We start from the raw sequence: 20417 nt of genomic DNA on the forward strand, positions 1-20417 counted from the left end.
TGACAAAAAGATTACAAGGGATTTACAGTCACTAAAAGCAACATTTAATTTAACTATACTTTCCTCATTCTTTAGCACACATTATCAGACCATTTTTACAGATGCTTTAAATTATTTCTCATCATTTACAAAACCAAAGATGTTTTGTGTGTCTTGTGTTTAATATTAATTACGAGTAACATGTGACATTACATTAGTGTTACAGACATGCTCATTCCAAGCGCTGACACTAACACACACAGAGACAGAATCAGAGGCAGACACACTAACTCACACTTACAACCTCTACGAACAACAGTAGACCTACTCCAGAGACTCAAACAGCTGCACTCTTTCTCGGGGAGAGAGACCCTCTTTCAGACTCTGAATTTGAAAGAAGACAAAAAGGCCAGATACATGAAAAGATTCAGACTTTCAGTGTAGCATTGTACTCTAAAGAGAAATACTGATATCCTGTTTATTCCATGTATAAACAGGATATATAATATGAACCTGCTGTTGATCTCACCCCTCTTATTTGTCTGGTTATGGTGTTTTCTTTGGAAGTCCCCATGTCTGGAATGTCATTGAATACAATTAAGACATATGAATGAGCATATAGCATACCCAGGAAGAAAAAATCACATTATTATCTTTAAAAACACATTTTGTATGTTACTATTATTAATACAACTCATTGTTCTCTTACCTGAACAAATCTGCTGATTGTTTAACACATCTTACCATATCCTCGAGCAGGAGTGGGTCTGACCTGAGGCTCCTCCAGGCTGTCCTCTCTTCCTGTACTGACACCCCTTAGAGTGAGGCCTGGAGTGAGGCCTGGTGTGAGGCCTGGTGTGAGGCCTGGGGTGAGGCCTGGTGTGAGGCCTGGTGTGAGGCCTGGAGTGAGGCCTGGTGTGAGGCCTGGGGTGAGGCCTGGTGTGAGGCCTGGTGTGAGGCCTGGGGTTAGGCCTGGAGTGAGGCCTGGAGTGAGGCCTGGTGTGAGGCCTGGTGTGAGGCCTGGAGTGAGGCCTGGTGTGAGGCCTGGTGTGAGGCCTGGTGTGAGGCCTGGAGTGAGGCCTGGTGTGAGGCCTGGAGTGAGGCCTGGAGTGAGGCCTGGTGTGAGGCCTGGTGTGAGGCCTGGTGTGAGGCCTGGAGTGAGGCCTGGTGTGAGGCCTGGGGTGAGGCCTGGGGTGAGGCCTGGGGTGAGGCCTGGGGTATCACTCAGCTCATTGTAAAGAGCTTTGAGCTTGTCCGTAACATATGCCTTGTCCTGCACAGAATATGACAAAAACAGATTTAACCTATTTTTGCAGTACACACTCCAAATATGTAATTCAACACATGTATTCTATACCCAAATTTAGGAGATTGCAATTAAGCTGCAAAGGAAGTAATATACCAAAAGAAATTCCAAGAGAGGCTATATTAAAAATGCTTTTGAATTCCTTAAATATTTTTATGCTGTTTACAAATACATTTCTATTGTAGAGATTCGGATGACCTTCTGTACCTTCAGAGCTGCTTTCAGGTTCTTGTTAAGAGACAGGTTCTCTTGTTTCAGGCACTGTTGCTCCACCTGCTGCCACAGAGAGAGGGACACCAGCTGATACAAATGTATCATAATTATCTGTACAAACTTAAAGGTACAGTAGGTAAAAGAAGAAAGGTTTTGGCCCCTATAAACATGTTGTATAAGCTAAGGAGATCCTCTGAGAGTTGTTTAGCAACACAGACACCTCAGTGCCAGGGGAATGTCCATTTCAAAGTTGGAAGATCAGACAAGAATTGGGGGGGGCTGTGTCTCATATTAGAATATATTTTACAATGTTACCTATTGCAGTTTTATTTAACTGCCCTTAACAGAAACACACATTAACTGTAAATATGTTGTGCTTCTTTCTTTTTTGTAAGCTAAGGTAGTAGAATGTCACCTGCTTTACAAATAATGTTATTGCCTTCAGGTTGTAGAAATCCCTAACCCTTTGTGTTCAATGAACTAAATTAAATTGCATTTACCTGGTAGTCTGTGTCAGTCTGCTCCCCACTGACCTGATGTTCTGTCAGTCTTTGATTCAGCGCCTGATGAAATAGGAGGATGGGTTACACAGCAGACAGCTACATAGACACCTCATTTACTGTATTATAATAATACAACATATTACATTATATAAACCCAGGTACCACTTTAGGTAACACTGTGCCCCTTTTCCTTTATGCCCTCATGCCTGAAAGAGATATACTGCACAATATGTTATAGAAGTATTAGCCTCAATCCTATATTTAGTGTATACAATTCATTTTTTACTTGCTTACCAGCATCTGGGATCTGAGTTCTTGGTTGTCTTTTCTCAGCAGCAGTATGGCTTCTTTCTCAGATCCCAGGGCCTGGCTTATCTGAGAGCTGTCCAGGCACTTCTGAGAGTACTGCTCAGATAAGACATCCAGCTCTCTCTGCAGCAACTGAAGCTCCTCTCTGCATTGCCAAAAGAAAATTCCAATTATATTCATGAAATACACTGTGATAACTGTACACATCTTCAGCTTGCAATTTATTATGCTGTTCATTTGCTTGGCCATGGACCTTATTACTGCTCTTGATTCTTGGATCACATGGATCATATCTATCGTCTCCTCACTACCCTTACCCTAACCCTCACCCTAACCCTGGAAGCCCAATGTGTATCTCTGTTGGATTACAGCAGTGGTTCCCTCACTTTCTAAAACCATGGCAATCCTTTATGCTAATATTTTGTGTGTGACTTCTTCAAAAACGCCAGCAGATTCAGGGCCCAGTCCCATTCTATAAGGGATTGGGCCTACTTATTCCTAGAAACATATTACAAAATGGAAAATACTATAGATACCTGAAGATATTCTTTTTGTTTAGCTAAAATTATTTCTAATTCTTTCAGGTTTAGTCCAGCAAGTTGCCCACGTCTGCCCCTAACCCTGCCACTTACTCATACTGAGCACGCAGAGTCGTTATGTCTGAGCTGACGCTGCTGAGTTGAGATTGATGACTTCTCCTTATTTCCTCCTTGTGCACTTTCTTCATTGCTTCAATTGCTATCAACAATACAAAGAAGAGAAAGGAATGTCCAGTTGATAACAGTTTTAGCAAACTTGTAGTTTACAATAGCTAACTTCGCTAGATATAGAAATGCATAAAACTCTTCAATATGAAATGTATTTTGTTTTCTCTAAAACATGAGGTCAAATTTGGTGCAAACCCAAAGATAACTCTCAAAGGAGCACTTTGACAACCTAAACTAATTAGGGGTTCAAACAGGGTATGGAGAGGCACCTATATGGGTTTTTGCTAACGAGCAGCAGGGCTAACGAGCAGCAGGGCTAACGAGCAGCAGGGCCAACGAGCAGCAGGGCCAACGAGCAGCAGGGCCAACGAGCAGCAGGGCCAACGAGCAGCAGGGCCAACGAGCAGCAGGGCCAACGAGCAGCAGGGCCAACGAGCAGCAGGGCTAACGAGCAGCAGGGCCAACCAGCAGCAGGGCCAACGAGCAGCAGGGCTAACGAGCAGCAGGGCCAACCAGCAGCAGGGCCAACGAGCAGCAGGGCTAACGAGCAGCAGGGCCAACCAGCAGCAGGGCTAACGAGCAGCAGGGCCAACGAGCAGCAGGGCTAACGAGCAGCAGGGCCAACGAGCAGCAGGGCTAACGAGCAGCAGGGCTAACGAGCAGCAGGGCTAACGAGCAGCAGGGCCAACGAGCAGCAGGGCTAACGAGCAGCAGGGCCAACCAGCAGCAGGGCCAACGAGCAGCAGGGCTAACGAGCAGCAGGGCCAACCAGCAGCAGGGCCAACGAGCAGCAGGGCTAACGAGCAGCAGGGCCAACCAGCAGCAGGGCTAACGAGCAGCAGGGCCAACGAGCAGCAGGGCTAACGAGCAGCAGGGCCAACGAGCAGCAGGGCTAACGAGCAGCAGGGCTAACGAGCAGCAGGGCCAACGAGCAGCAGGGCCAACGAGCAGCAGGGCTAACGAGCAGCAGGGCCAACCAGCAGCAGGGCTAACGAGCAGCAGGGCCAACCAGCAGCAGGGCTAACGAGCAGCAGGGCCAACGAGCAGCAGGGCCAACGAGCAGCAGGGCCAACGAGCAGCAGGGCTAACGAGCAGCAGGGCCAACCAGCAGCAGGGCTAACGAGCAGCAGGGCCAACGAGCAGCAGGGCTAACGAGCAGCAGGGCCAACGAGCAGCAGGGCTAACGAGCAGCAGGGCTAACGAGCAGCAGGGCCAACGAGCAGCAGGGCCAACGAGCAGCAGGGCCAACCAGCAGCAGGGCCAACGAGCAGCAGGGCTAACGAGCAGCAGGGCCAACCAGCAGCAGGGCTAACGAGCAGCAGGGCCAACGAGCAGCAGGGCCAACGAGCAGCAGGGCTAACGAGCAGCAGGGCCAACCAGCAGCAGGGCTAACGAGCAGCAGGGCCAACGAGCAGCAGGGGGGACATCTCACCAACCAGTGGTGACAATGGGCTTGTTTTACCAGCAACAGTGGCAGAAGTCTCCTCTTTCAAGAGTCTGTCTCTTTCTTTCAGGATTGTAGCCACCTCCAACTGGTGCCGCCGCTGCAGGTCACCCACTATCCTCTGATAAACCTCCACCATGGCAGTATATCCTTGTTCACAGGATGCCTGTACATTGAAGAGAAGTCTTAAGGGTTTTGCAGGTCATTTATACTAATATATAATTCATACCAATATGTAATTGACAGATACTTTTCTTTACTAAAAGGTATTCCCAAGAATCAAAGCAAACCCTAATCCTTTATTATGCTTGGAAGATGGAAAGTCCTCACTAAAAAAGACTAATGTATCCAAACAACTTGACAGTTATACAGTTATGGCTGTAATCTTTCATTGAATTGGTATATTTCTTTAAGAGTTCATAATTATAGTCAGGGTGTTATATTCCATACCTTCACTGTTTCCAAGTCTTTCTCACAAGCCTCTCTCATGGCAACTTCATCTCCTTCTAAGTAATTGCATTGTAGCTTCTTTGTTATTGTGTTTACTTGAATCTCAAAATCAGAGATTTGCTGCTTCATTGTTGACACCAACAACTGATGTCCTTTCAGTTTATCTGCATTCAGGGCTGAGCCTGGACTGAGTCCACACTGAGAATGTTGTCTGTGTAGTCCTTTCATTTCCTCCTCATGGATCTGCTGCAGTTCACGTAGCTTTCTTTGGAACACCTCTTCTAGCTTTTGCACTTGGCTCTCATGGCGGTCCTCTATGGAGTCAATATCTGCAAGAAGAACAGTTATTTTCTGCTGGGTCTCACTTTCTACAGCCATTCTCTTTATGTTAGCCAACTCCAAACTTTCTCTCAGAGTGTTGTTATCCATCTGAAGACGAGACAAAGAGTCGCTGAAGTTCTGTCGTTCCTGCTGGAGAGTTAGCTGCTCCTCATGGAACAGGGACTGCAGCTTTTTACTTTCTGTTTTGCAATGTTGCAACTCTATTTCATAATCCGTGAACAACCTGAAAACCACATAAGTTATATGCAGCTGAACAAACACCTGCTCCAGAGGGTATGAGATTGTGACTGAGTCATCCACACTGGCATGTTCTACATTACTAATCTTTGGTTTAGAGATTTTCTGGCAAATTTGCTGGAGGACTGTGGCTCTCCTCTGCAGCTGGGCTGCAAGACTCTCCACCCAGCCATGTTGTTTCTCTGCTTTGCCCTTACAGAAGATGGATGTGTCCCTTTTCTGCAGCTTCTCCTGTACATCCTCTTCCAAGCTTGAGGCCTTGAGCTGCATGCGTTCCTCGTACGGGGCCAGCTCAGGGGGACTGATGTCAGCCGGACTCATGTGAGTAGAGAGAAGCTCATCACTTACACTACAGGATTCTAAGTCTTGCTGTAGATGCCCAGTGCTCAAGCCATCAGCTTTCAGGTCTCCTTTGAGTTCGTCCTCATAACGATGCAGTAATTTTAAAGCTAAATATGTCAATTCTGCTCTAGTACAGACTCTATGAATAGAACTTTCAATCATTTCCTGCTCTGATTCTCTGATCTGAATTCTTTCCTCTTCTTCTATTGCGTTTCTTCTTAAAAGCACACTTTTGTACATGAGTGCAACATCACCCTCATCCACAGCGAGCAAAAGGTCAGCCAAATCATGGGAGATATTTTGACTTTGTAGGATTGACACCATTCTTTCCATTATTGATGCTTCCAAGGTTAACAGTTGACCAAACGGTTCCATTCCCTCCGAGGACAAACTGTGGGGAAACTTGCATGGTCCACTTCCCAAACCATTACCTTCCGGTGATATTTTATAGTCGATCAGTTCTTCTCTCTCCTTGTAAAAGCGACGGCACTCATGCTGTTGATCCTCAGTCACTAACCCCCCCTGCCGGAGGCAGGCAGCAGCAGCAACTAGCTGCATCTCAAATTCATAGAGTGCACTGTCAGTTTTTGTGTTACTTTTGCCACAGTTTCTCAGCAGGGATGTAAGTGTTTCTTGGCAGGTTTGTACGCTTTCAAGTGCTGCTTGTAACTGGCCTTCAAGCATCCTGGTGCGTCTCTCAGTTTCCAGAGCAAAGGTCCGGCTTTGCTTGGCCTGGTTGTGGAGCAGAAGGCTGAGACGCTGGGCCGTGGCCTGGCTCTGGGTGAGCTGGGACTGCAGGTGAGGGTCTGTACTGCTCCATCTGCCAGGCGGCTCCTTCAGTCTTTGGGTTAAATCTCTCAGCTTCTCCTCTGTCATATACAGCTTATTCTCAAGGCCCTTTATGACAGACATGAAACTATCTGGGTCGTCCCCTGCAGCAACAATGTGCTGGTCAATGGAAGAGGGAGGATCTCTGGAGCACTCAGTGCCAGACTTGCTGCCATCTGCATGTTCTTCATCAGGACAGTTGATGTGGGGAGACGTCTGGGTTTCCCACATTCTCAGACTGCTGGATGTGATCAGTCTGTTATCAGTCACTCTAAACAGAGACCCTGTTACTTGCTGTTTTTTACCCTTCTGCTCTAAAGACTTTGTGTCCACTACAGAGGAGGCACAACTGCATCCTTCTATTACCTCACTTAGCTTCCTTTCTGTCTCTTCAAGGCTGTTCCCTAAGGCTGCCATCTTAACTAGAATTTCGCTTAGCTCTCGTTCTTTCCTGTCCAGAATGCTCTCGTAGCCTTCCCTGACATCACATGCCACAGCCTCCCTGTCTCGTGCCTGCCCCTCGGCTATCTGAAGCTCCTCACAGGCCCTTTCGTAAGAGTGCTCCAGGTTGTAGTAGTCCGTCTCCTCTGTCTCCAGACGGCTCTGCAGCTTGCTCACCTGTCTATCAGCCTCGGACAGCTGCTTCTGTAACTCTTGGCAGTGTTGCTTGAGCTGAGCCCTCTCCTCCTGTAGCACACCTACTGCAACTACTGTGCGGGTTAGCTCCTCTTGAAGCTGTTGTTCTACTTCCGCCACTCCCACGACCGACGCATGTCCCCTCCTGAAGATCTCCACCTGCTGCTCCGCCCTGTCCAGCTGCTCCTGCAGGTGTTGAGCACGACACTCAGCCTGTGCCAAACCAGCAGCTAGGATTCTCCTCTCCCTATCCTGGCTCTCCTGCAGTAACCCGAGGTGTTTCTGTAGATGCTCCTCCTTCTCCGCCTGTGCCTTTTCATTGGCACACAGTTTTGTTGACGCCTCTTGCAGTAGTTCCCTAAGACACAGCGCCTCCTGCTGTAGGGCATGAGGTGCCGCACTGACTTTCTCACTATTGGCCTGCTGCATTTGCAGTGAAGTTCCACAGCCCTCCATCTCCTGCCACTGTTCCTGAGAGCTCTGATGTTCCTGCTCCACCTTGGCGCCACGTGCAAGCGCTGAAGCCTCACTGCTACTCAACACCTGCGCCTGCAGAGCTAACAACTCCGCCCTCGTTCTCAGCTCCGCCTCACAGGCCTCCTCCTGACATCGCCTCTGAGCCTCCAGCTCAAACCGCAAATCTTGGTTCAGTTTCTGTAGCCGCTGAAAGGCACTAGCTTGTGCTGAAGAGGGTGAATTAGGAGATGACAGCAGGCCATTCTGAGGGAAAGTAAAAATAGGTTTTCTGTAGACATTTTATTAGAAACAGTAAGACTCATGAAAGGCAAAGCAAAGGGAATCAGAGAAAGGAGTTTATCATGTGAACACAATGCAGTGTTTACCTGCAGAAGGTGTACCTCCCTAAAATAGCGTCCTCTCTCTTCTTGCATTTGTTCTTGCAAGTTATGATTTCTCTGTTGAACTCTGGTCAACTCCAGCTGGGTCTTCTCCAACTGTAAATACATGATAGTGTATTAACACTGGTGCACCCTTCATTAACATCAACACTGGTGCACCCTTCATTAACATCAACACTGGTGCACCCTTCATTAACATCAACACTGGTGCACCCTTCATTAACATCAACACTGGTGCACCCTTCATTAACATCAACACTGGTGCACCCTTTTTTAACATCAACACTGGTGCACCCTTCATTAACATCAACACTGGTGCACCCTTCATTAACATCAACACTGGTGCACCCTTTTTTAACATCAACACTGGTGCACCCTTCATTAACATCAACACTGGTGCACCCTTCTTTAACATCAACACTGGTGCACCCTTCTTTAACATCAACACTGCCACGCTGGCTGCTCCACTGTCTTTATAATATAGGGTTAGTAATAATAATATAAAGGGATGAACATTTACATTTAGCAGACGCTTTTATCCAAAGCGACTTCCAAAAGATTTACAAAAGAGCACAGGTCACTGATCATCATAACAACGAGATAGCCCCAAACATTGCGAGCAGCCAAAACATGAAGCATACATTGTGGAAAACCAAATAAGTGCCAAAGGGAAGAACCATAACATGTATATTGCTCTGAATGTATTGACTTGGGAGTCCATAGTTCTGATGAAATGCTGACATGAATGAATAAATACATGAATGGGTTGGATTTAAAGAACCAATCACACAGAAACACACACACCTCTTTGACTAGCTGTTTAGAGGGTAGATCTGCTCTCTCCTCCACCGGTTCAGGTCTCTCTTCTCTGAAGGGCGTAGTCTCTACCTCCATCTCTTCTCTGAAGGGCGTAGTCTCTACCTCCATCTCCAGCTGAACTCCAGGGGGGTTGTCTGCTGTAGATTCAAAGCTATCAACCTCAACCTTTTTTTCAGTACCGCCATTTTTAAGTGTTCCTGTCACACCTGAAGCAGAATAGATCAACAGCACATAGGTAAACACAGGTAGCCATAATAAACCGGTCTACACAGACATTAAAGTTCTATAAGGTAAGTTAACAGAGTTTTGCTCCTTCGACTTAATATATTCCTTGAAATGCACTGTGACGAGTGGGACCTTACACAGACAAGGGTTTGCGTGTCAAACCATGTCTAAACACTCAAATCAGCATATCAGTGTATGTGTTGTTTTAATGATGATTAATAGTATTTTATAGTTACAAATAATACAGAATTATAATAATTTTATAGTTACAAACAATATATAATAATAATTATTACCTGTCTCTGTAGACTTGGTAATGGGTGAAACCTCTAGCAATGCAATATCTCTGAGACACTGAGATGACGAGCTGGTGGAGGAGAATCGTTGTGAAGATGCAGGGGAGGGCGGTGAGCCGCCGGCCCCAGAGGTCCCTCCTCCCCCTGAGGTCCCTCCTCCCCCTGAGGTCCCTCCTCCCCCTGAGGTCCCTCCTCCCCCAGAGGTCCCTCCTCCCCCTGAGGTCCCTCCTCCCCCTGAGGTCCCTCCTCCCCCTGAGGTCCCTCCTCCCCCAGAGGTCCCTCCTCCCCCAGAGGTCCCTCCTCCCCCTGAGGTCCCTCCTCCCCCTGAGGTCCCTCCTCCCCCAGAGGTCCCTCCTCCCCCTGAGGTCCCTCCTCCCCCAGAGGTCCCTCCTCCCCCTGAGGTCCCTCCTCCCCCTGAGGTCCCTCCTCCCCCTGAGGTCCCTCCTCCCCCTGAGGTCCCTCCTCCCCCAGAGGTCCCTCCTCCCCCTGAGGTCCCTCCTCCCCCTGAGGTCCCTCCTCCCCCTGAGGTCCCTCCTCCCCCTGAGGTCCCTCCTCCCCCTGAGGTCCCTCCTCCCCCTGAGGTCCCTCCTCCCCCTGAGGTCCCTCCTCCCCCAGAGGTCCCTCCTCCCCCTGAGGTCCCTCCTCCCCCTGAGGTCCCTCCTCCCCCTGAGGTCCCTCCTCCCCCAGAGGTCCCTCCTCCCCCAGAGGTCCCTCCTCCCCCTGAGGTCCCTCCTCCCCCTGAGGTCCCTCCTCCCCCAGAGGTCCCTCCTCCCCCTGAGGTCCCTCCTCCCCCAGAGGTCCCTCCTCCCCCTGAGGTCCCTCCTCCCCCAGAGGTCCCTCCTCCCCCTGAGGTCCCTCCTCCCCCAGAGGCCCCTCCTCCCCCTGAGGTCCCTCCTCCCCCTGAGGCCCCTCCTCCCCCAGAGGTCCCTCCTCCCCCAGAGGCCCCTCCTCCCCCGGTGCTCAGGTCCTCCCGCTGGCTCGTCTCTGTCCCGTCAAAGGGTTTGAACCTCCTCTCTGGGCAACACTCAAAACCACAACTCTTTGGCTGCACAGTTTTCTCAGCTCCCTCCAGTGGTTGCGTCCCTTTGTATTTCGGAACTTGTGGTCGCAGTGGAGAACTTTGGTCTGGGTTAGAGCTGAAGAATAACAGTCAACACTGTTAGTCCAGTTAGTCATGTGGTTTCCATGTGTACGATAGAATCCTGAAGTATTTGTTCTTATGCTGTGTTCACACCAAACGCGAAAGCAAATTATTTGTTAAATCTTAATTTTTATAACAAATTAATTTTCCTTTACCTGGTAACATCTGGGTTGACAAAGGGCCTCACATTCTTCATCACCGCTTGCACCCAGTTGCGTCGTATCCCAGCTGTCAGTGCACACAAGGTGCACACCCCGTCTTCAGTCTGGGAGGGAGAGTAACAGGATAACTACAGTAGTATATTTATCATCTAGTATTAAAGATGCTCATATAGCAATAATAATTTAAGTAAACTAATATGAAGAAAATGATGATTGCAAGCACACATTATATGTACATTTTTACTTTTAGCATAAAGTTACACTACATTGTATTGTAAGCAATTAATTTGTACTACCATAATCAGTCTGCATAAAAGGAACTCACATGGATCTGGAACCCATAATTTCTCTGAGCTGGGTAGTCTGTGATGTCATAACAAGAGGACAAATTAATCTCGCCATCCATATCTGCTGCCTGTTGTGAACACACAGTACACTGAAAATTATATGCATTTCACACATAATAATCATTGTAGAAGGTTATTTCTCATAGAAGCATAATAAAATATTTATAAAATAAATAAATGCTTAAAGAAAGCTTTGAAAGGCAACCACATCAGCCCTGAGCCTTGTGGTGTCCAGTACTTGGTGCTAAGTATTCCTGACCCATTCAGATGGTGGAACTGTAATTTTCTTTGAAAATGTAATGCGTGGCACTGGGTTGTAGGTCACATTGTACACAGACCCCTACAGGGTTACCACTGTGTGGGCTGCATTACCCCTACAGGATTACCACTGTGTGGGATGCATTACCCCTACAGGGTTACCACTGTGTGGGCTGCATTACCCCTACAGGATTACCACTGTGTGGGATGCATTACCCCTACAGGGTTACCACTGTGTGGGCTGCATTACCCCTACAGGGTTACCACTGTGTGGGCTGCATTACCCCTACAGGGTTACCACTGTGTGGGATGCATTACCCCTACAGGGTTACCACTGTGTGGGCTGCATTACCCCTACAGGGTTACCACTGTGTGGGCTGCATTACCCCTACAGGGTTACCACTGTGTGGGCTGCATTACCCCTACAGGGTTACCACTGTGTGGGCTGCATTACCCCTACAGGGTTACCACTGTGTGGGCTGCATTACCCCTACAGGGTTATCACTGTGTGGGATGCATTACCCCTACAGGGTTACCACTGTGTGGGATGCATTACCCCTACAGGGTTACCACTGTGTGGGATGCATTTCCCCATCCATCCTCATAAAATTGACAATATTTGTTGTAATAATATCGGGGACTTTGGAACCCTGCAGATTTACAAATATGTGACAAACAGATAAACAACCAGGCACCTCTTCAGCGACAGAGTCTCTGTAAAATCTCAGGATTTGGTCAGTCAGGACAAACCAGTGTTTCCTCCACTATAAGGAAAATACCAGAGTATTAAAAGTTATAACATCAATAGAGGATGAAGTCAAAATGGTATGTGTTTACTCTGTGTAGATGAAGGCAAGTATGTACATACTCACCTGCCCATCTTCATCCAATCTTGTCATCCATCCCTTTTTGAAGTTAAGTAGATCAGGCTGTTTTTAGATCAAAAAGAGTACTAGAAATGTCAAAAATAAGCTATGAATCATGATTACCTGTTTATTTTCTTGGTTTTCATTATTGTGGCAAAAGGAAACATTGAGCCTTTGTATCATTCCTGGTGTGGGCCACGAGAAAATTTATGAATCACTTTCTGAGAATACTCTACTCCTGAGTCATATAAAAAGATTTATTCTAAATGGAACTAATCGCTCAGGAACGACTCATCACAAGTCACCAACAGTCTTTGTGTAGAACATAAACATGGCCAACAACAAGCAGATGTTTGTCTCTCGTACAAGGTGGACAGGACAGATGGAGGTTGAATAATGGCAACAGTGTGAGTGCTTGTTTAGTGTCTCCTATAAGAGGCAGGCTAGGGTTCGATGACGTCTTAGGCGAAAAATAAATGCAAATAATTAGAACAGGTGAGGGACAGTTTCACTGCTAAATATTCACAAGCCTTTTTATGGAAAACCATTCTTTCACGAACAGAGGCCTGTTCCATAAAGCCAGTTTCCTAAATAAGACAAGCTTATGTCAGTTACTTGTTTCTTGCTGTGGGGAAGTCTGCTGTAGCAAGTTTGCCGTGTTGTGTTGGCAGGGGGAGCAGAGGAAGACGTCAGCTCTGAGGAGAGGTTGGTATCATCTCCTTCACACTGCTCTGTCCTGCTGCAGACAAATAAATACACAATTAGGATGGGATTATTTCATCCTGTTCAATTTGACACCACATGCTCACAATTCTCCCTCTTTGGAACAATTGGACAAATTGGCCCTTTTTACACTGACTGGTCCACGCCTTCTGATGGATAATATCAATAGTTGGAGAGGAATGTGACCTGATGAAGACTCCGAATTATTGTGTTTCTGTAAATATAGTTTTGAACAGGTTTAAATGCCATGTTTGATATAATTTAGTCTAATCCCCATGTTACCGTAACAACAGGGATTTATTGAAAACTAAGTTTTGTTTCTGATGTGGCCAGTTATAAAAGCAAACCGTTTTTGGCTGAGATTTTATAATGTGTACATGGATCTTCTGTTTGTGAAAGACATGGTCGTATTCAGTGGATGGGTCTCACCCTCATTGCCTTCCCTCCCTACACCCATTAAAGATGTCACCTTACTGGCTAGAAGATTCATCTGGAACAATTGGAAATTGCTATATCTCCCACTTATACCCACTGGATCAGACACATCGTTTATTTTCTTAGACTGGAAAATATCTGACTTTAATTAAGTTATAGGATGAATAGAGAAGTAAGATTTGAAGAGGAAAGGACTACAAAATGTAGACAAACCTAAACATGTCTCCAAGACCACTGGAGTGGGGAGATCTCTGCTGCACGTCTGGAGCTGTGTTCTCAAGGGACGAGGAACTACGTTCTACTGTCCGTGAATCCAGGCAATCTGCTGGAGACAGGAGAGAAACACACAAAGTGAGAGTGACACAATATCCTACACACACATCCTACACACACATCCTACACACAGATCCTACACACACATCCTACACACAGATCCTACACACACATCCTACACACAGATCCTACACACACATCCTACACACAATATCCTACACACAGATCCTACACACAGATGCTACACACAGATCCTACACACACATCCTACACACACATCCTACACACAGATCCTACACACACATCCTACACACACATCCTACACACACATCCTACACACAATATCCTACACACAGATCCTACACACACATCCTACACACAATATCCTACACACAGATCCTACACACAGATGCTACACACAGATCCTACACACACATCCTACACACACATCCTACACACAGATCCTACACACACATCCTACACACACATCCTACACACAGATCCTACACACAGATGCTACACACAGATGCTACACACAGATGCTACACACAGATCCTACACACAGATCCTACACACACATCCTACACACAGATCTTACACACACATCCTACACACACATCCTACACACACATCCTACACACAGATCCTACACACAGATCCTACACACAGATCCTACACCCAGATCCTACACACAGACCCTACACACACATCCTACACACACATCCTACACACAGATCCTACACACAGATCCTACACACAGATCCTACACACACATCCTACACACAGATCCTACGCACAGATCCTACACACAGATCCTACACACAGATCCTACACACAGATCCTATGCACAGATCCTATGCACATGCAAGCACTAACATAATATGCGCACACAAATTAAAAACACGAACTCAGTTCAGTACTCAGTGATGGGAAAGCAAGGGTAAAATTAGGGTTGTGTGTGGCTTGCCATGTCTGTAAATATAAGTGGTATTGTTTGTGATACTTATAACTACTTTGGTAAACAATTTAATGCAAAACCTGACAGTAATGCTTTCATAATTACTCAAATAAATCTTTATTTGCCAGTGTTAAGGTCTGCATTAGGACGGACGGAAGGCCCACACCAGACACAACCACACTTTCTCTCCGACATCAAACATCGTCAATAAAGGTAATAAAAAATAGGCAAAAGAAGCACCAAAAAAACATGCGTAGACCTAGAGCAAACAGCGGCCTCGTCCTTACCACCTGGGGTAGAGCGTTGGTCAAGATGGCTGACAGAGGAGCAGGAGGTTCCAGAGTGGGCAGGAAGATGGGAGGTGCTGACTGCAGGAGGGTCCCATCTGCTGGAGAGGAGACGTCCTTCCCTCACATGCTGCTGGCCCTTCTGGTTCCGCCCAGCTGTAGCTGGTGTCTTGTCCAGCCTGGCCACAGTGCTGCTTCTGTGGTCACTCATTCCAAGACAGCCAGTGCTGCTGCTATAGCTGCTGCTTTTTCTGCTACTGCTGCCAGACTGCTCACCTCCTCCAGTCACTGCCATTTTTGCTGAACCACAGTCCTGGAAAGATAAACAAATTGAGGAAATTTCATGTACTAAATAAGAAAGGATGTCATCAGGTAATAGTGTATGACCAAAGTATCAATTAAATAAATAATGAACTTCACACTTCATACAGACAATGTAGGTAGATAAGTTGAAAAAAAGTCTTAAGAAAAGCAATAAAAGGCTACCTTTCTGCTTGGTCTGTACATAGTAATGTTCTTGACCCCAGTTCCTCCTAAACAGTTAAATGTCTAGAGGAATAGCTCATCCTTACTTGCATGCACATAATCCTATCAGTTTGGCAGAGTACCCTTAAATCCTCACTGCGGCTAATTTGGATGAGTGCCATCTGACCATTGCTGTAATCACACTTGGCGTACAAGCACGCACGCGCACATCCATAACCACGCACACGCTACACTCACATGCTCAGCTATCCCCACCCACACTCATCAATCCAACCAGAGATTAATCACCCTTGAGAGTGGGACAGCCGCCAGGGAGCCATTCTGGAGAGATGCACAAGCAGGAACATAAATCCTTAGAGCTGCAGCCTTACCAACTGCTGACACAATTACTTTGTGGGTCCCTAAATCTGTGGATGCACCACATAAACAGGTCAAATATATTTTGAATATGCCGCCAGAAAATCCATGAGTCTGCTAATTGTTGAAACACTACGACATAGATTTTAAAATCTTACACAAACACGTCTCATGCTCTGTGATAAAAAAGGTAGAGGCAACTCTCACCAAAGTGTGAATCAGGCTGTCTCCTAATCCTTGATAAAGAGCAAAAATACTAATTATTTCTGTATGACACTGTGCGCCAGTCAGGCTCTGTACCTGAGATGCAGGAGGGTCCACACTCCTTCTTCTCTTTGGGTTCTGCCTGCTGGTCTTCGTATGGAACGCGGCCTTCTGGCCCCTACTCCGCATAAAGGGTAAGGGTTAGGGTAAGGGTTACTCCACATAAAGGGTTAGGGTTACTCCACATAAAGGAAAATGGACAACATAGAAAACTGATGATACCCAAAGATGATAGGTACAAGAGCTTTAAGAGATGTAGAGGATTTAGGGCTTTAAATAAGGCATTAGTGTTTCAGCATTCTAGCCATTAGTGTTTGAACATAAGCACAACACAGTTAATTAACAGTGATGTGTTGAGCTACAATTAGAAAGCATGTTTACGCATGTTTAATCCTGCTTTGAACTAGTGATTTCTACATTCTTAGTCGGACATCAAAAAAAACATTGATTACATGACAAGCTGATTTTCTTATAGTGCACAATTGGAAAGCTGTCAGGAAAAACAAGTGGTGAAGTGATCCAAAACTCCTCAGGCACAGCCGTAACCATGACGTTTAGCAATATGAATACAGTAATAAAAGAAATCCCTACAAAAAAAGCTGACATTCTTCAATTCCCTAAAATATACACACTTTATACAGTATTATGTACTCGGAATCGACATGTGGACATTATTATTTATTAAAAACATTAAAGAATTCAACAAGAATCCACTGTAAAAATACATTGAGAGTAACATAAGTATAGTCACATTTAAAATAATCTAATTTGTGGGATGTTACTTAAAATGTTGGAAACTTTCAGTCCCATGTCTTCAAATGACTTACTTCTGTTTGCTGGACATGATGTTATTTCTCCACAACGTTCAAGAATTCCACAATCACTCACTGGAGGAAAGAAACTATTCTACAGAGGGAATGTATTGTCATCATAACAAGACTCTAAAAGATGCAAGATGTCTTGAGAGCCTCAATTCAAATAAGAACCAACCTAGTTTAGACACACAAGATACATCATATCCTAAAACGGAAATGCAAACACTCCAGCACTTTAATCCCATACCAAATTGACACAATCCATTACAGTTATACAGGATTAGGGCTAAACTCCGGTGGCTTTACAAGCTAATAACACTTAGATTGAGAAGAGAAGTAAGATATATATAGAAAGAAATGCCATAACACCTCATGTATTAACAAACTCATGTTTATTTGGGTTAAGTAAATGTAAATAACCTTTTACCAAAATAAGTGCGAGAAACATGGATCCAAAACTTCTAACATGCTTACATTTCAGGTCTGGGACCAAGTGGTGGAGACTTATGTATAACTACCAAACTGGTTTTCATCCTTGGCCAATGTACGATTCACACAAGATCCTGAAAGAGCTCAATGTCATATTTTGTGGTAATGTACTAAGGAACCAATAATGCTGTGTGTTCTGTTGAACTCACTGTTCAGTCTTGATCAATCAAGTCTTTAAATCAATGTTGAATATGCTCCTGGTACTGGGGATTATCTTTCACATATTTTTGGATATACCAGCAGGTAAGGTGGGCTTTCAGGTCTTCTTCCACCACAAAATCCATGGCTGCCTGGAAAGAAATCTAGTTATATATTTGAAGATGGAATCGGGGAGGATGCATAGACAAACATGCTACAAACGAGTAATGTCACACCACAATACTGGCCAACATGAGAAAAGAATGAATGTATCTTGATTGCAGGAAGGCTATGAAATATTGCTATAATTGGGGGTTGTTTATCTCTCCAATACAGAATCATTCTTTACCTTCACCAGGTGCTTGGCGATGCCTCTTCCTCTGTAAGCTTCTGGAACCTCTGTGTGCTGCAAGTCCACCGTTTTTATCCCAACAAACTTGTACAACAAAACAGCTCGATCCTTTGAGCCTGCAGACAAAGAAAGCAAGTTTAGCTATTTATATATGTAACCGTAGAAACCATGGAGGAAAAACAGTTCACCGTATATGCTGGAAATGCACTGAACAATGTTTTATCTAACCAATCCATGTATTTTCTACCTGAATACCTATGTGTATTAAATATGATTATGCATATTACATTTAGCATATTTGCATATTTTGCTAGTTCACCTCGGCTGCATTTAAACAGCTTTGATGCTTGGTCCACTTAATAGGTCTCTAGCCAAACTTTGACAAAAGGGACTATGTTAAGTTCTGCATTTCCTAAAGTTCACATGATTAGCTCTAGCATTATTAAAACCTTCGTAAATCATTACTTAAGTCAATAACTATCAATAACTGATGTCCACAGGCGAAATCATAGGAAAGCTCTGCTGAATTACACTCTTGCTAGAAGGCCCCATCCATGACATGCATGGGGCTATTTGGTAACAATTGCTAACCAGTTAATTACTCGTTTTAAGTACCATTCAGTCTTAATGTAAACTGTCGCCGCTTTTTATCGTGGTCCACGTTGACTGGGGTGCTGATCTCGAGACCGTTTGTTTGTGCCGCATTTGCCATGACTCGAGATTACTTTCTTGCAGGTCTAGGAACAGCTGCAACCGTGGTCACTACAACTAGACTGTCTACAGTAGTACAATAGACTACTTTTCCCATTTCCAATAAATGTACATCTATACGACAAAATCGGCTGTGAGATCACATGTATTAATACAAACCGATGATAGCCATCGGGTCGATTGCGATAGAATTTAATGTAGTGATAGTGATAGCAGCAAGTAAATTGGCTTATCGTTAGCCTAGCTACCTAGCTAGCCAGTATAGCACCCTGATTACAAAACACATCCCACTGGCGCAAGTGACGCAAAAGAGGGGCCGGAACTTCAGAAGTTACAATACGGCACAATATGGGTAAGTATTCCAGAAAAGTCACTGACTATTTCATCTGCTGTGTCTACAATTTAACGCTACATATGAAAGACATGAAAAAACGAATGTAATATTCTTGAGACAATTATAGGACCGTTCGTGGTTCAATGTTAGAAATGGCTCGTCTTACTTTACAGTGCTGTCCTTGCGTGTGATTGGCCATTGCGGATATTACAAAACATAACCCCTCCACTGCGTTTGCTTTATTGTAAATAAATATGCGGTTCAGAAATGTGGTTGCATACATTTTCCGTTAGTATCCGTCTACATACAGCTGACCACTGTATGTATAAGTAGGCTGTCTGATCATTCTAGTCTTTCATTAAAAAATACATTTATTTAAATGTAGTATCATTGCATTATGGGGGAAAGAGTTTGTTGGGGATACATGGTGAACATCTTCAGTTGATTGTAATAATATGTATACTACAGTACCTAGAATGCACCGCGGTAGTTTACGTCTACAGCGAAACTAAGTTGTTTCTCCAAGATGGCGTCGTTGGGAAGGAGGCGCGGTGTCCCAGTTAACAGAGAGAGGTCAGTTATACTTATCGATGTCACAAAACCAAGATTCCTATTTTAATTAACTGTCATGACTTTAACTTTAGTTACCATGTATTAATCTGTAGAATTGCGAGTTATTGCCCCTTAAAAGACCACTGACAGTGGACGAAATTCCTTTCTTGATTAGCTCAAGCTCATGTGATGTTTCCACATTAGCCACACACACACACACACCACCACCACCAGTAGAAAGCTAACGCGTCTAACAGCTAGCAGGACTACCTAGCACGTAGTGGCACAACACAGGATCAAATCATGGTTGCAATCAATGTAATTTTTTATTATAACTAGCTAGCTAGTGCTATAACCAGAACTAGGGCTTCAGGACTAACATTCAGCTTTGCTCGATGGTTAGAATAACATGGACATCGCTCCTTGCAGTAACTGCTATTACTAGCATGGCGTTGGCGTAGGCTGCTTAGTTTAATACTAGCTAGTAGAAGGCTAAATACTTAGTGTCGTTCTCTTTTAGTTGACATGTAAGTAACTTGCAGTCGTTCGCGTAAATAGATATTCTGCGGGCTAAGGTTATTAACCTAGTTAGTAGTGGATCATCGCCAGCTGTTTTGCCCTATCTCGCAGAAGTCTTTAGCTAGTAACTAACAGTTAGCTATAGCTAGCTATGAACCCTGGAAGCTAAAAATCCATGATATCCAACCATTTCACCAAACGATGACCAGACACAGCAAGACTTGTTATATCAAGTTTTCCCCAGGACAGCTCAACGAGTTTGTTGGCAAGATATGCACATATATTCTTTAAATAGACCAAATTAGGTAGGCTAGCTTCATAATCTATAAAGTGAATATGTTATCTATGTTATTTAAAAAAATAAATACATTAAGATTTAAACTTGTTTCATAGGACTTTTATAATTTGTTTAGGATGAAAAACACTCCCTTTACATGAACACTACCTTATGTATCCCT

General features: G+C 44.9%; 3 protein-coding genes across 4 annotated transcripts in view; 2 read left to right on the forward strand and 1 right to left on the reverse strand.

Moving 5' to 3' along the window:
* LOC134033977 (golgin subfamily A member 4) lies at positions 1-19191 on the reverse strand. The gene is made up of 25 exons (XM_062478270.1): positions 19055-19191; positions 17841-17959; positions 16877-17639; positions 16086-16167; positions 14943-15255; positions 13638-13749; positions 12882-13005; positions 12273-12329; positions 12096-12164; positions 11121-11210; positions 10790-10899; positions 10454-10629; positions 9494-9637; positions 9075-9178; positions 8958-9041; positions 8139-8249; positions 4912-8016; positions 4480-4627; positions 2943-3048; positions 2296-2455; positions 1999-2061; positions 1493-1585; positions 724-1252; positions 509-555; positions 1-363 (listed from the first exon to the last, which is right to left on the reverse strand). Exons 3-25 carry the CDS (start codon positions 16891-16893, stop codon positions 304-306), a joined length of 5904 nt encoding a protein of 1967 aa, XP_062334254.1. The 5' UTR covers positions 16894-17639; positions 17841-17959; positions 19055-19191; the 3' UTR covers positions 1-303.
* Positions 18800-20417, forward strand: part of tmem11 (transmembrane protein 11) — a 3679-nt gene continuing 2061 nt past the window's right edge. The window contains exons 1-2 of one of the 2 annotated variants that reach the window (XM_062484614.1): positions 18820-18906; positions 19357-19461. In XM_062484614.1, the coding sequence (XP_062340598.1) occupies positions 19415-19461 (47 nt within the window). In that variant the 5' untranslated portion in view covers positions 18820-18906; positions 19357-19414. Of the gene's footprint in view, positions 18907-19356; positions 19462-20417 lie in introns of both variants that reach the window. The other variant, XM_062484624.1, reaches the window with a different exon arrangement.
* Positions 18834-20417, forward strand: part of dhrs7b (dehydrogenase/reductase (SDR family) member 7B) — a 10268-nt gene continuing 8684 nt past the window's right edge. Inside the window, exon 1 of the mRNA XM_062484605.1 lies at positions 18834-18906. The gene's annotated coding sequence lies outside the window, so the exon portion shown is untranslated. The remainder of the gene's footprint in view (positions 18907-20417) is intronic.

This window comes from Osmerus eperlanus, chromosome 2 (genome assembly GCF_963692335.1).
Source record: "Osmerus eperlanus chromosome 2, fOsmEpe2.1, whole genome shotgun sequence".
NCBI classification, from domain to species: domain Eukaryota; kingdom Metazoa; phylum Chordata; class Actinopteri; order Osmeriformes; family Osmeridae; genus Osmerus; species Osmerus eperlanus.